The sequence below is a fragment of the Vanellus vanellus genome (assembly GCF_965231255.1).
Source record: "Vanellus vanellus genome assembly, chromosome: 6".
NCBI lineage: Eukaryota > Metazoa > Chordata > Aves > Charadriiformes > Charadriidae > Vanellus > Vanellus vanellus.
In genome coordinates, this window is record NC_138911.1 from 36,606,746 (window position 1) to 36,623,362 (window position 16,617).

Sequence of the window (16,617 nt, forward strand, 5' to 3'; positions counted from 1 at the left end):
CCCTGGCAAATGAGAAATATTGTAACTTCTTCAAAGTAAATTGTCATCAAAAGAAGTGATTAACTAAAATAGGATTTTAAACACTGGTCTATAATTTTATATATTGTATTTTAAAATATTTGAATAGCAATATTTTTTTTTCTCTTGGATATAGTCTTTTGAACACCACCACAAAGCATAGGTGCTAGTATTTTTATATCTATACAGACGCAGTCACCTAGGCTGTCCTAAGACTAAGGTGGCAGCTGCGAGCAAGAAACAGAATAGGGAAGTAACTACAATGTCTGTGATAGGAAAGGCTGTTGTTATCATGCTTGGATTCTGCATGTTAATTGTTCATGGTCCTAGTTCAAAAGTTTGAAATGAATTTTAAACATTTGGTGTGGTTTCATTCTTTAATTAGCTGGGCCTCAGAGAAGTTGTATGCAGTATATCATTTACATTTATTGATGAGTTGCATGCTGAATTGCCTTATTCCATTCTGCAGAATTTAGATGTTTAACGGAGTTTAACAATATGTCGCGAGTTTACCAATGAAATTGCCCATGAAAGTATCGGTTTTCCTTGAAATTTACAGGTAGGTCTCAATTTAGCTGGCTACCCCTTTTTGACAAACTGTGTAAGGTGATTTTTTCCTTGCATAAGATAGCTTACATGTGGGAATAATCAACGCATGGTCACTTTCTGCAAGGATCACTCCCTTTCTGCGTAGCATGACACGTATTGGATGTTACATGGCCTCTTGTAGCTGCTGTTCACTACTTACTTGCAAAATTCTTGTGGGTGTGGTATTCCCTTCTCACTGCTACCTGAGATACATGCAGGCTTATATTGGGTTTTGTCAGCTGAATATTTTCATGTCTTTATTCTTTTTAAAAACATTCATTCGAATGAACAGAAACTTAGTATTAGTGGGAATTTTATGTTACCTACCAAACATATCAAATGTACATAAAATGCTAAATTATCTACTGTTAATATGTACTTAATAACCTGAAATGTACCCCTTTAACAGTGTTGTTAACAGTTGGCTTTATTCAGTAATATTTAGTCTAGTTTTTTAGAAGTGCTATTATTTATCTCAAGGGATGACATTGTATACATGTATTATATAACAAAATTCTCCAAGTGAGTTAATTTGTGTAATCTGAAATGGTTGGATGATAGTTATTAGCAGGGAAAGGACTCGGGAGAATATGTATATGTGCAGGAAACAAAACCTAGATGAATGTAATTTTACAGAAACGTTTACAGAGCAGACACAAGGCAATCAGGATGAGGAAAGCAAACTTTAAGGCAACCTGGAAATCACTCTGTGATTTTCCATGGAAAAGAGGACAGAACATTAAGAGAGAATCGAAGGTCCACAAACAGCTGGAAGAGGAGATGCTGAAGCTTAGAAGATTATAGGACTGTGTGCAGTTCATAATTCAAGGAGTGGTTTGTATCTTGTGTGGAGCGGTCCCTTGCAATACATGGTCCGGGTCAGAAAACAGCTACAGGATCCTTGTGTCATAGATCTGCTTTGCGTGGCTTTTCATACTCTTCCTATAGTGACAAAAACGGAGGTGTGTTTGTTGCCTTTATGCTTACATGGTCACTGAAATCTTAGCACTGATGTGAAAGAATGAGCTGATTCAATTCCTGCTCCCACTGTATTCCATTGTCAGCAGACGTACTTAATAAGTTCCAGTTGTGGAATTATTTTTTTCAAAAACTTATGGTACATTTTTAAAAAAACCCCAACAGCTATTTCTTCGTTATGGTCTTTGTAGAGCCACTAGACTCAATATGTACACATGCACTGGCCAAAAGCTTGCAAATCTTTTGGCAGGCACTTCTTGTTGGAGACAGTCACACAGGATTTGCAATTGGAAGGATGGTAGCCTGGCTATTACTGATTCTGTGTCCTGGAAAATGGTGAAGAGAAGGAAGAGAAGACAGAAGGCATACATAAAGAATCAAATGGCTAAAGAATAGGATTTAATTTAGGACAAGAATAATTTTATAGTAATATAATAAAAGTGATGGGTGACAACAAACCTATAATGAATGTAGTCATTTCAGTGACCCATTTCCCATGTGGTATGCAGTTGAATATGCACAGAAGATAGAATAGAAAAGACAAAGAGAAAAACAGCACTGGGTATTGCTAGAAGATAGGTTCAGGGAGCAAAGCCATGGGGTAATACAACTGACATACTATATAGCAAGAGGAGAGTGAAGGGTAGCTGAAGATGTTAATAAATGTTTCTTAATTTTGTATGCAGAACTGAGTCTATAGAGCAGTACTATTCGAAATGTGTTATAAATGCAAACTAATTCTGAGTTGGCATGAAGAACATGTTACTGGCTACATCAAGAATAGTTTTGAGTGAAACTGAACAATGAATTCGAAGAATATTAGAAACATATAAACATACAAGAAAATGTAAGAATGTGTTAATTTAAATACTATAGAAGTGCCATGCTTGATTTGAATTTTTTTGCAGTAGAGAGAGTAGATATTATTATGTTAATACCTTCAGTTTCTCATTGATTTTCTGTATTCTGGGAGGTGCGGAATGCTGGTTTTGAAGATTTTTCTAAAAAAGTATAAAAAAAGAACCATAAATAACAGCAGATGTAGTACAAAACATAGTGCATTGCTCAAAAATAGTTTTCCTTTAGGTTGCGTTTAAATACCTATTTGTATTGAGTGTATTGCTTTCTCATACATTCATTCAGTTTTCATTTACCTGTTTGCTTTTTTGAAGTCAATCTTGGTTAGATAGTGTTTATTCCAGACGTGACAATGAAAAAGATGAAATTACGTCTATCACACCAATTATTTCAGTCCAATCCAAAAGGTGAGAGAGGGAAGAAGTAGTAAAACTTCTTTACCGTCTCTTTCCCTTTATACTAGTCCAGAAGTACAAGGTTTGATTTTATTTTGTATCCATCTGTATTGGTGGCATAGGAAGGAGGAATTCATGAAAGAATTCAAAATTCCAGGTTGATAGCATGATTTTGTTCTTTCTAGCAGATAATTCACATGACTTACACAGTTATACTGACAATCTTTTTTTACATTAGTCAGACCTTCAGATAGTATGAGTAGGAGTCCTATAAAGGCTGGACATGTTAACTGTATCAAATTTGGTGTCTTCTGTTACTCCTTCTGTAACAACTTCCTTAAGCTTGCAGTAATATGCATTTTATAATGAAACAGAGCTTTTAACAACTTCGCTCATTATATGAATATGCATTGTTTAAATATAGTAATCCACCTGCTAAGTATGGCGATAAAATATTAACTAAGTAAGAAAGTTACTATGGAAGATGCATCTAAATGTGTAACCGATAAATACTTAATTATTAAAATTCTTAGTATAGGATATACAGCTTGATCATCTAGGTTTCCTTTCCAAAAACATAGATTTTTACTATTTTATTTTAAAAAGTTAAGCTATTAAAGATCTGCTTTGGTTTTTGGATGTTTAATGATATTTGGCATGTCAAAATGCAATTTAATTACAGAGTGGAATAAGCGTGCAACTTAATGGTTGGAAAAATAATATCTTTTTTTTTTAATGTGTACTGAAATAGCTACATGCTTGGTGTCTGTTTATAGGTTTTACTTAAGTGTAGTAAACTGAGATTAAGGACCCCTTCATAATATATCCTTGTGGAAACACTAATTGCTCAAAGAATCACAAATCTGTCTTTACAAGTAATTGCAGGTGTTGTTAAATCAGAAGCTGTATTTCGTAACATATCAAACCTGATACATATTTTCACAGTAAATTCTGTATGTTGCGGTAAGTTCTGTATGTTCACAGTAAAAAAAAATCTGTATATTGCAGTATAACTGGGTATATTTTAATGATGTGCTACACCAATAATTTTCTACTCCAAAATTACTGGCTATAAGGCTTTTTTCTTTCTCAACTACCTGAATGCCAATAATTGTTAAATAACTAAATACTCAAAAATATATAGAAAAACAATGTTCTGGATACCCGCTATGGTCAAATTTCCTCCCAACTGCTTTTGCTATGTTTCCTCTATAAAACGATGTATTTAGTATTTTTAAATTAGAAAGAAAATTGGGCTCTGTATACACAGCCTATACAAATATTCAGAGTTCTGGGAATGTTTGAGAATGGTCAGTCATTTAGCTTACTTTTTCACTATGAGGTGTAAGAATCATCCTTACTTCGTTCCCTTGAAAATGGTGATATACCATATGTAACTGATTATGTTTGTTGAGGTATTTGTTAGGAATTTGGATTTTTATGTAAATTGGCACAAGTTTAATTTTTTTTTTCATTGAGGAATCCTGTCCTAAATCTTTGATTGTTGTTAAAATTTAAAACAAATGTATGTTTTTTCAAGGACAGATATTTAACAAAAAAGGACTTTTTTTTCTTTGTCAACACAATACAAGAATAAAAAGTGTGAGCTCTTCCAAAAACTGAAGATGAAATTAGTTGGAATGAACAAAACCAAAAATTCAGAGGCTGTCTGTGAAAAATGTGTTTTCCCCCTCTTTTCTATGCACAGTACTTTGATGACCAAAATACTATTATGAAAAAAAAAGCTGTAAAGTCTATAAAAATATTTTTCATCTGCAACTCAATAATTCTTATCTTATTTCTTTTATTCTCTCTCTTTTTTTTTCCCCCACCCTCCCTCCGAGCATTTCCACTTCTAGAAACCATATCCTTAGATAATTTGTATCGTCTTTGTTCCCCTTTTTTCAGTTCCATGGCTTGCCATAAGTAACTGATTAGATGTAACAATCATTGCACAAAGGCAGAGAAGGGAATAAAATTGAGCTCACTTTCTCTCTACTGTGTTGTTTTTCTAGGCTAATTAGAGTAAAAACTAGTAAAAGTGTGTGTTTCTCAGTTAAAGAAGAGGTCTGTCTCTGATACGCATAGAACAGCTTTGTTCATTAAAGACGTGCCATTTTTACACAGTTGCTTTTCAAAGTAGAATTGCACTGTAAAGAGTAGTGAAAAAATATTATGCACAAAGTGAAGCATTAACTTGCCATTTTCAAAGCAAAAGTTCTGCATATTGCTTACTCTAAACAGTGTTTTACAGAACTTTTTTTTATGTCTTACTCTTGTACTTCTCAGGATATTTTTAAGCATTTATGGTGCAAATAGGTCTTGACTAATAACAAGCCAGCAACTGATTTTTGAGTGTAGATTGCTGTCAAGATTTATGGTTTACTCATATTCAGACATCCAAATTGTTCTAAAACTTTTCATGTCAGAGCAATTCTATGTCATGGTAAGAAAGTCTTTGTCCACATAAAATCATATTATATAAATCAGTAACACAACAAATGTACTTGAGTTGCTTGCATTTAATTGACTTTATGGACTATAATTGACTCTATTGACTGTATTAAAACGAGACTGTAATCTTTCTGTCACCTATCAGAGCACAGAGAAAAGCTGTCACAGGGGTATTGAGATTTGTCCGTGTAAACCCACGTTATCGTTTCAAAGACATTTAGACAACCTGTAGGTTACATTCTGAATGACAGGATATAGTTTTTTTCTTTTGTGACTAACTACATGCTTTATCATCTGAGACTGTAATGGTTAATGGGAGTATGGTACACTGATTCAATTTTGGGGATTTTTCTTCCTTTGAACATATGCGTCATATGTTCCTGAGTCTCACGGACCAAGGCTGAGCTGTTGGCATTATTTCAGAAAATATATTTTGCCTTTTTTCTTTGTGTTTTTTTCAAGTCACTTAGCAGGTGCAAAAAGGGAGTCACTGGAGTCATAGGGGCTGGGTGTAAGGGTAGCATCGGAAAGCCATTCCAAAAACTCTTCTTATTTTCCAGGTTACAGTGTATCAATATTTTGGATATTTACATAATCATATTTGTATCATGGCAATATCATGTATTTTAGTAAGAGGGTTGATTTTATTTATTATTTTTTTTCAGGGGTGGCTTTTAGTTTACCCATTAACAGTACTATAATTTTAGGAAGAAGGTGATATAGGTCTTCTAAGCTTATATAAAAATGTGTTTAGGGGAACTGAGGGTCATCGTGCCCATTCCAATGGCAGATACCAGACTGACCTTGAGAAATTAAAGAAAATTCTTTGCGGGTGCAGCTGTACTGGTGATGCTTGAATAGCGAATAGGCATGGACCTTAGTCAGGATCAGGGGTGCGTAAGCTCTGAAACCTGCATTCAAAGCAAGCGCAGATTTGGAAGCAAGGTAAGACTTACCAGGAAGAGGGATAGGCGGAACTGTGTATTTGTTCAACGTCTTCAGAATGGATATTGGGTGGAAGCAGAGAGCCTATGGAAGAATGGAAAAAGAGGTACACCAGCCAGGAAGGTTTGTTTTAGAGGTCAGAAAAGGATAGGATTAAAAGGCCAGTTGACGACACTCAAGCTGATTACCCCTTCCAAAGCAAATGTAAGGGTACAGAGGAAGTATGCTTCAGCAATAGAAACAGAAAGAAACTAAAGAAACAAGGGGGGTGTTATCCAGTAAGGGTCAGGTAGAAACAAAATGCAATGTAGATTGAACCTAGAAAACGAATAGGGAATGAGCTGCCCCAGATTTCAATACCAGTTATGAACACAGGGACAGCATTTTTCTTAACCTGAACATATGCGCAGCTTTCAGTAGCTGAACAGAGCACAAGGATTACTTTTTTTTTGCATATGACATTTCTATTTATCTAATACAGAGTTGTTGACTCATGATGAGTTTGTGATATGCTGTCCTTCGCAGATCCTTTTCCCCTAGAACTGCCATACTACTGGTCAGTCCCCTCAGTGGCTGTGTACGTTGCGGTTCTCTTTTTTGAATCCTAGCATTTATTTTCAGACCACTTCCTTGTCTGATAAAATTATTGTGAATTCTTAATTCTAACAGTGTTCTTCAGCATATTAGCATAGCATTGTTTGCATATTTAATATTGACAATGAATGCAAGAAAGACTGTACCACGGTAAAGCAGTATTTTTTTTTTTTGTGCCATATTGCTGTGGGGGTTGGTTTAAGACACTTAGGAGGTACTTTCAAAGTTGTGATTGAAACATTACGTTTATTTATATACTTATATTGTCTTTTGAGCTGGCAATTTGAAGAGGAAATAATAGTAATAAGGTTTTATTGAAATATACTTGCCTCTGATCTGGTATTTGTGACAGTAATCTGGAGAAGATATATCTCTACTGTCATGGAAATTTAGGCAGCTCTAAGTATCAATTTTGCGTGTGTGTGTGTGTACAGGAGAGGGAGAAATATGTAACAAAAAACTAGATAGTGTCACTGACTGGCTGTCAACAGTCGTTGACACAATGAGAGGCCAGAGATGCTCTACATGCCAAGGCCTGAGGGCTTAATTTGATGTACTGCCTGAAAGAGTGGATTAATGCTGCAAGAAAGTGAAATGGTCAGGGGAGTAGAAAAATGTGTTCCTTGCGCTAGTTTGTTGGGTGTAGAATCTACAGATACAATCCCAATTTCTTATATGAATGTTGTTGAGATGCAGGCAACCAGGCTTCTAAACAAGTCAGCAGAGTGGCAAATGCATTTTTCAAATGAAAAAAATTGTTGTCCTCTGTGTCTAAAACATGCTGATGAACGTCTCCCAAATTGTTCTTTGTAATGTCTTGCTTTCATTTTATACAGACATTTTACTCTGGTAGTTTTCCAGATCATCGACCCTTGTTCAGGAATAAATCACGTTCGTTCACGCTGCATAGGGTGGCTTTCTAAGCTTTAGTTTCCAGCCTTCTTCCCATACCTTCTGTGCCTCCAGCCTTCCTCCCGCACCTTCCCTCCCTCAGACACCCTGGTTCCTGCTGATTTTTTTTTTTCCTCATTTCATTCTGCTTAAAATAGCTGTGACCAAACTATTATATTCTAATGATAGCCTTTGGTTATTGTTCATCTTAACAGCGGTTCTCAAAGACTCTAGGAGTCTGATGCGTGGCGTGCCATGGAAACAGACTCAGTATATTGCCAACATGATAGTAATAACTGCTGACGTGATTCAGTGACAAGATACTGAATAATTTGAACTCTATCTATTCAAATCCTGGTAGATTTGAATTTAGCTGAAAATCGGTTCTTCCCAGCAGCCACAGGTATTGTTATGTAGCCATCAGAAACATTTTAAAGGACTGTTGACAGACACCTGGAAATAAAACTGTAAGCTTTGGTAGACATATGTATACCATAGTAAAAAACCCTGCGGTTCCCCTTTAGATGAAAACTGGAAAGGTTGTGCACAAGTGCTTTGAACGCTAATTTCTATTCATTAAAATATCTCAGTTCACGTCGCATTTTTAATATTTCAGGATTCTGGTGACAACATAGAGTATAAAACTAAATTTGGAGTTCTTTCTTTCCCACTTGAAATTGTGAGATGGAAATAGTTCTATTACATTCCATTTCAGTATGTTAGATTTGTTTATAATAATGTAAAGTATAAAAAGATTCCATCATTCCTATCCTTTGTTTTACGAATTGTAAGAAAGAAAAGATTTGCCTAGATATGTACTGTATCCCCAATTGCTACAACAAAATTTAGTGACTTATCTTTATAATAAAATGCTAACTATGAGTTCGATGTATAATGCATCTCAAGAGGAATTCTAAACTAATACAAATCCCACAAGTTCTAAAGAACAGCCCATTTGTAAAGTTAAGAAATTATCTTTTGTAGTGAATGGTTGTATTGACAGAAAGGTTGCATCAAAATTTATTTTTGTTTAAACTTAGATTAATTTAATTAATTAAATGTAGTTAATTTTAGTTAATTTAGTTTTAGTTTGAGTTCTCCATAGGCTCCTTTGAGATTTGCATATTGAGGTCTAGTGAGTATCAGTAAGTATTCCGCATTCTGAGATTTCGTTCTCCAAAATTTTAAGCCATAGACTTATGTATTTTTTTAAAAAAATATTTTTAGTTATTAACTTAATTTCAGGAGTCAAAGGTGCCTAAGTTTAGTACACACTGCTTTTCTTTATTATTTAACACTACATGTTCATATGGTGTCTAACTTGTCCTTTGTGGTATAATAAAGTAAAAATAATAGACTTTATACATACTTGTCATAGTACGTAACAGAAAGAGAATGTTTAAATTCTACCTGCATGGAATGACTGGATGCTGCTTGATCTCCATTTGATTCACTATAAGATTTTAGAGCATTTCTTCTCTTTTGAAGAAGTATTTTCTAGGAAACAGACCTTTATTAAGAATACGTATGTATTATTTATGTATAGGAATAAAAATAATATTTTTATAAATAATAATATTTTAAAAAATAATATTAATATACATATTCTTGAAAATTTTGTTGAAAATACTATCATAGTTATGTAAACTGAAAAGGTTTCAATATTACTTAATCTTATTTTGGTGAACGAGATTTATTTTGAGATGTAAGGTAATTAAAATAAAAACTTGTTTTATTACTTATTGCTCTTTTGTATTGCAGTCAGTTGGAGGAAACTGATCTTTTCCATTGATGAGATATTCAACACAGATTCCCAATGTGTCATTTTTGTTAAATCTGCTTTTCTTTTTTGTGCTTATGAAAGTAAAAAGCAAGACAAAGCATAAAACTACCACCTCAAATATAATTTTGAGTTTAAACCACCAATTTTATGTTGTGAATTAAAGACTGAAGGTCTGTGGTTGAAAAGGTTTATGATACTACCACAGTTGCTTTCATGCCCAGTTAAATGTAATAAGTAGTTTTGTTAAATACTGTGCTTGTTTTACAGTGTGTTTTTAAGGTGACTTCAGATTTACTGCTGGGAAAATCTTTAACGTTCAAAGTAAATTGTTCTATCAGGGAGTTTTTGATGTCTGATAGGGGCAAGATACTATGATAAACAAAATAGCTAAATTCCCTAAGGCAAACTTACTTCATTACCTCATTTATGGATCAGTATGCTGAGTTTAAAAAGAAAGGTGATTGCTCTGGAGCAATTCAAATGGCAGAAAACCTTGTGATAGTTGAACTGAACTAATAATTAAGCTGAGCAACAACAAACTTTGACAGAGTAACAGCAGGAAAAGAAAAAAAGCCATATGAGTACATATTGGTCCTAGTTCTTCTATAAAACGAAAAGAAATTGGGTTTTATTATCTTTGCAAGAGCTTAGATTTTATTTCCCACCTTTTAACTTTCCAGTTAAGAAAAGGAGCATTTTGTATCACAAATTGATTAGAACACAAGCTGGTCATACTGCTGTAAGAAGTCATGTATATTGTTTGCGTATCTATCCAAGCTTCTTAGTATGATATAAAATTAAAGTATATTACACTACTGTATTTGCCATAATAAGCTACACACGCATGACTTGGATGCATATTAATTAATACTGTAAACTACTAACTCTGACCTAATACTCAAGTGTTTCTGTTGTTATGGTTTCCTTAACGTAAGAACATAGTCTAAATGGGAAGATTTTTAATTACTACAAAATAAATGCTTTATAAAAATGTTTGCACTAAGGATTTTCTTGTTGTTGTTCTGCAGTCTCAGTTTGAACTCAGGGTATTCCATATTCGTGGAGAACATGCTGTGTCAACTGCTCAGCTTGAGGAAACCATTGCACATCTGAAGAATGAACTCGATAATAAATTAAACAGAAGAAACGAAAAAGCAAAGGATATTGGTGTTTCTACTGAAGATGATAACCCACCAAAGACGTACCGAAATGTATGTATACAGACTGACAGAGAAACTTTCATAAAGCCTAGTGAAGAAGAAAACAGAGCTGTGAAAAATAACCAAATAGTACCCAAAAAGCTTAATATTTCTTCTTTGACACATAGTATTTCTGCCCAAAGTGAAAATAAGGAAAATTACAATGTACAGTCTTCAGAAAGTGTCTTATTGTGTCAACCAAAACAAATGCTGCCTCCTCCACCACCACCACCGCCGCCACCACCACCACCACCTCCTCCTCCCCTTCCTGATTCTTCACTACCAGGTTTAGTTCCTCCACCACCACCTTTGCCAATGGATCCGACTTCACTAACACCTCAGTTTGGATCTGCTCCACCACCACCACCTCCACTTTCTGAAGGCTGTAGGAATTTTCAAGCACCACCACCACCACCACCACCGCTTCCAGGGGTGGGACCTCCTGTTCCTCCTCCACTGCCTGGATCTGGGTTACCTCCACCCCCTCCACCTCCTGGGTCTGGGTTCTTTTTTAACAGCACTTTATCTTCCAACCAAGGCCCTCGAAAACCTGCCATTGAACCCAGCCGTCCCATGAAGCCTTTGTATTGGACACGGATACAATTACAAGGCAGCAGGTAAAATATATTTATTTGGACTTAGAGTTGCTATTTATAGGCTATGATACAAGGGTATGTATACTATTTAAGACTTAATAACAAAAAGTTAACAGTCTAGGAATATATAACAAAATCAGTGTAGAGGCATGCAATTTACATTTTTTAAGAAAAAAAAGACTCAATTCGTGAAGTCTAAAAATAGATCATAAGAAATTATTTTAAAATGTCAAATACAAATTAAAATTATATGCATTATAAATGGAAATTGTGTGCATTATAACAAAAAGAAATTTTGTCATGTTTTTCCCCAAAATCCAAGTACTCCATGGACAACTCTAGCGACAGGGTGGTTCCTAGAAATAGCACTAAAGAGAAAAAAGGTAGCTAAGAAGTCAGAAAGATCTGGTTTTTAAAATCGTAGTTAGAATTAGAAGTGAAATGTTAAAGTTTGGTCAGGTGAGAACTTAGATTTTCATTTTTGCTTTCCAGTCATTTCAGGTGATACCATCTTCAGAGCACTATGTTGTGTCATCCTCTGATTCCAATTCTAGAAACAGTTATAAACTGGAATTTAACCTCTGTGTAGAATTCTGTCAGAGCAGGAAAAGTAAAGCATATGTATAAATACATGCAGCTCAGGAACCTGTAGCATAGAGCATCCAGTATGGAGGAGTCTCAGTACTGACAGAGACCTGTATAGTGTAAATAAATAAATAAATAAATTACCCATCTTATTGTGATTTAGTGCTGGGATAAACTGCTAGATACACTTGAGGGAAGGGATGCCATCCAGAGGGACCTTCACAGGCTTGAGGAGTGGGCCTATGCAAACCACATGAAGTTCAACAAGGCCAAGTGCAACGTCCTGCACCTGAGTTGGGGCAACCCCTAATATCAATACAGACGAGGGGATGAATGGAGTGAGAGCAACCCTGCAGAAGAGAACTTAGGGATACTGGTGGATGAAAAATTGGACGTGAGCTGGCAAAGTGAGCTTGAAGTCCAGAAAGCCAACTGTATTCTGGGCTGCAGTAACAGAAGGGTGGCCAGCAGGTCAGGGGAGGTGATTCTGCCCCTCTACTCGCTGGTGTGAGACCCCACCTAGAGCACTGCATCCAGCTCTGGGGCCCCCAGTACAACAAAGACATGGACCTGTTAGAGTGGGTCCAGAGGAGGCCATGAAAATGGTCAGAGGGCTGCAACACCTCTCCTGTGAGGACAGACTGAGAGAGTTGGGGTTGTTCAGCCTGGAGAAGAGAAGGCTTGGGGGGGGTGTCACCTTATTGCAGCCTTTCAATATATAAAGGGGGCTTATGAGAAAGATGGAGAAAGGTGTTGTTTTTTTTTTTACCAAGGACAGTAGGGACAGGACAAGGGACAATAGTTTTAAACTGAAAGGAGGTAGAATTAGATTTCATATAAGGAAGAAATTTTTTACAACAGGGTTGGTGAGACACAGGAACAGATTGCCCAGAGAAGCTGTGGATGCCTCATCACTGGAAGTCTTCAAGGTCAGGTTGGGTGGGATTTTGAGCAACCTGGTCTAGTGAAAGATGTGTGGGACTAGATGCTCTTTAAAGGTCACTTCTGACCCAACCATTCTATGATTCTGTGAAAGTAGTCTAGTAGTATATACTGTTGTAGCAAATCCAAAGTTACTATGAAACTTACTGGTTTATTCATTTGTTTATAAGAGATCATTTGGTGAACAGGCATAAATAAACAATTTTTGAACAGTCCTTTTGAAATGATCCCACAACTTTTTTTTTTATGCTATCCATTTATTCAGCTGGCAGGAGAAAAGAAGTACTCCCGTTTACACTTTCTGGGACAGCATGCATACCTTACTGCCACAGTGGTATGTGCTTTCAGTGCTGCTCAGCTGCTCTTTTTGGCTAATTCTAACTTTGCTTCAGGTGTTTCTTACTGGAACATAGAGCTCCACTAAGACGGTGGGCTCAAAAAGTATTTTTGGGGATGCTTAAGCAACACAGACTATTTCTAGTTTAACAAGGAGTTGCTAGAATCATGAAATAAAATCCAGGTCCTGTTTTATCCAAATAAAGAAATTACATGATTATTTGGGTCTTAAAATTGAAATCATTATGATCTGTGTTCAAAATTATTTTAGCATAAGTGCAGTCACAAAGATGCTAAGTTTATTTAAAAAAAAATTACATTATATTATTATATATGAACTATAGTCATAACTTAATATATATTCTATACTATATACACACTATGATATACTGTGTTATATATTGTGACTATATTACTATATATTATGAAATATACAAAATATGATTTATTATAGATTAATTATAAGTTGCTATAAATTATTTTAGTATTAAAAACTATTTATGATTATTCTTAATCTTTTATTTTAAGTTATTTTAATGATTATATTTAAACACTGTTAAAGTAAATATCTGCATTTAAATTATTTAATATGAGTTGTATTTTAGTTTACAGCTTTTTATCTGAATTTTTTATGCGAAAGAATCATTATTCTGGTATAATAAAGCATTATAAGGTGTTAATATTTTATATAAGGTGTTTGACAGGAACAAACAGTTAATGAAATGTCAGTTGTATTCTTTCAATGATTCAGAATTAAAAGCATTGAAATATTTTGGAGCAGGAAGTTTTGGTTTTACTTTCCCAAAACTACTAGTGAAAAATTGTTTGATAGTGAATGAATAGGTGGTCCATAAATAAACCTGATTGTAATTCTTCCTATCAATTCACTGAAATCAAAATATTTGTTCTGAAATACTGCTGGTTCATCAAGCTTTTGCTGAATGCAAGATAAGGTCTAAGTCATAACTTTCTGATGAACCACTGGTTGCCAGATGTAATGGTCCAGCATTTTCATGGTCTGCACTAGAACTGGAAACTTCTTCAAGGGTCTGCTGCTCAGATCAGCAGCTATCCAGGACTTCAAAGTTCTTGTTACAGAGCCAGAAAGAACCCTTCATTCTTCAGTGTGACTGATACTACAGCTGACCTCAGGGACAGTGGAGCTGTGGAGCTGTAAGCATGTTCTGTGACACAGAATATGCTGCATCAGCAGATGCTAATGGAAAAATTAGGGTTCCTTAAATATTTGCGATAATAAATGAGTATTTTAGAAAAAATTCTAAATTGGAAAACAAAAAAAAATTTTGCTTCCCCTTAAATTGGTAGGTATTGCTTTTTGTTGCATATTACATCTAGTAAAAACATGTTTAGTGACATCAGCCATTCTTACTTTATAGGAGTTTGCATCACTTTTTTTTTAACTGCAAATAATTTCACTGCCTTTTAGTGACATCTGCTGGAAGAAGTGGGCCCACCTTCTACTGATAGACAAGAAGAGCACTTTGTCCCATATATTTTCCTGAAGTATTGAAATTCTGAAACAAAGCTCATTCAGAATTGAAGTGCTCTTTTTGCAGCACTACATAGTATTTTCCCCAAATCCAGACAAAAGTAGAGGATTGCGTAAACAAATTCTGAAGTGTTCCAAAACTAAATCTGGTCTTGGAAGGCAAAAAAAGAAGTAAAATAATCCACATTTGGAATTTACAGTTGGTTGAATGGAGCAGAATACTGTTTAGTCTCCAAAAATATAGGCGACCATAATCACTCTAGTTTCTCAGAACTGCAATAAAGATAAATATGAGCGTATACAACATCTGCAGCTAACATGAAGTGCATCAAGTCTGATACAAATGACCCCAAATGCTCTCAAAACACGCCTGAGTAAAGTTTGTTCGCTATTTGTTGATATTGTTTATTTTTATAGGTCTAAATAGATTCCTGGGCCTGTCTCCAAAAAGCTGCTGTTGAAATACTCCTAATCCTAGCTGAAGTGGCAGAAATCTCTTGAGGTGTATTTGCACAAGCTCCAGTTGTAATGTTTGGTGGTTGTACAAAAAACTGTACAATACAAACACAAAAACTTTTGATAGTCTAGCAGGCATGGGTACTAAATAGCTGAACTTTTTGGTACAGTAGTCTGCAAAACATTTTGACTCCTTACAAGAGCAAGGTGTAGGGAAGGAAAGCGGTTTGGATAGCAGCAGTGCGTGTTGCTTTGAGTTTTAACTCTTTTCTGGATTTTCATCTATTATGGTTAGATCTATTATGGTTTTTCATAAATGTTTATTGGAAATGTTATTATTACCTTTCCCTTTATAGGAAAACTGCTATGCCAACATTATGGGAATCACTAGAAGAACCTGATATACTTGATACCACGGAGTTTGAATATTTATTCTCCAAAGACACCACTCAGGAAAAAAGAAAACCGTTATCAGAGACTTATGAAAAAAAGACCAAGGCCAAAAAGGTATTTATTATTTCTTTGTATTTGTTTTTTTGTGTCACTGTTTAGTTTTACATTTTAAGAAAACTCCCTTTTTATTTATTGTTGAATGAACAGATAATAGATAGGTTTTTAAATCTCATTTTAAAGCAAAATAGGTGGATTGCTGATTTAACTGTTGCTTGAGAATTACCTTGGAAGATTTCTTGCCTTTGAAAATGAAAGTTCCACATCCCAGTGAGGTAGAAAAAATATTGTCTAGGAGAACTGAATGAAAGTTCTAATACGAATCTAAAAGTGCCAATATTTCAGGCCACATCTGCCCTTGAACTGATTTATAATGGAAGGCTGTCATTAAGTTATTCTAGAAAACCTCTCTTCCATTGAGATGAATTTTATAGGAAAAATAAAGTATGAAGCAAGGTAGGACTGTTAGATGTTCTGAATAAGGAATACCAAAAAACTTTTTTCCGGCTGTGTCAGGAAGGGGCAGGACATTCATATCTTTAATGCCAAAAGTTTGTGCAGCAGCTATGTCATTATTGTAGAGCAGATATCTTCTGCCTCAGACATGATCCTTTACCGAGAGAGCTTCTACTTGTCAATTACTATGTGCAGATAGGATAAAGAATTGGCATTGGTAGTATTTGCTGCAGGAAGAATTCTAGGCTGAATAATGATCGATATTGTTTTCCTAAAACAATGTGATTATATATTAGAAACCAATTTAAATATATACTGCATCATAAATCTGGTTTTTACCTGCTTGGAACCACAAGAGGGCACTTTGTATGTAAGCTATGCTATCTACCTTTTCCAATTTTGTAATACATATGAGGTGAAATATACATACATAGATACATATCAGTGCAATCAGGTCTTTAAAAACATTGTTGATCATAAAATTTCTGTATTTTGTCTTAGCACAGTAGTTAATAAGAAACGTAAATAAGGCTATAGAATTTATAAAATTCAAACTCATGTGATGCATAAAGTGAAAAATGAA

At 34.9% G+C, this 16,617-nt stretch overlaps 1 protein-coding gene across 1 annotated transcript in view; it reads left to right on the forward strand.

The window, feature by feature from the left end:
* Positions 1–16,617, forward strand: part of LOC309673780 (formin) — a gene marked incomplete at its 5' end in the record, with an annotated part of 142,110 nt that overhangs the window by 39,061 nt on the left and 86,432 nt on the right. Inside the window, 2 exons of the mRNA XM_082485644.1 lie at positions 10,533–11,320; positions 15,485–15,635. Of these exons, the coding sequence (XP_082341770.1) occupies positions 10,533–11,320; positions 15,485–15,635 (939 nt within the window). The remainder of the gene's footprint in view (positions 1–10,532; positions 11,321–15,484; positions 15,636–16,617) is intronic.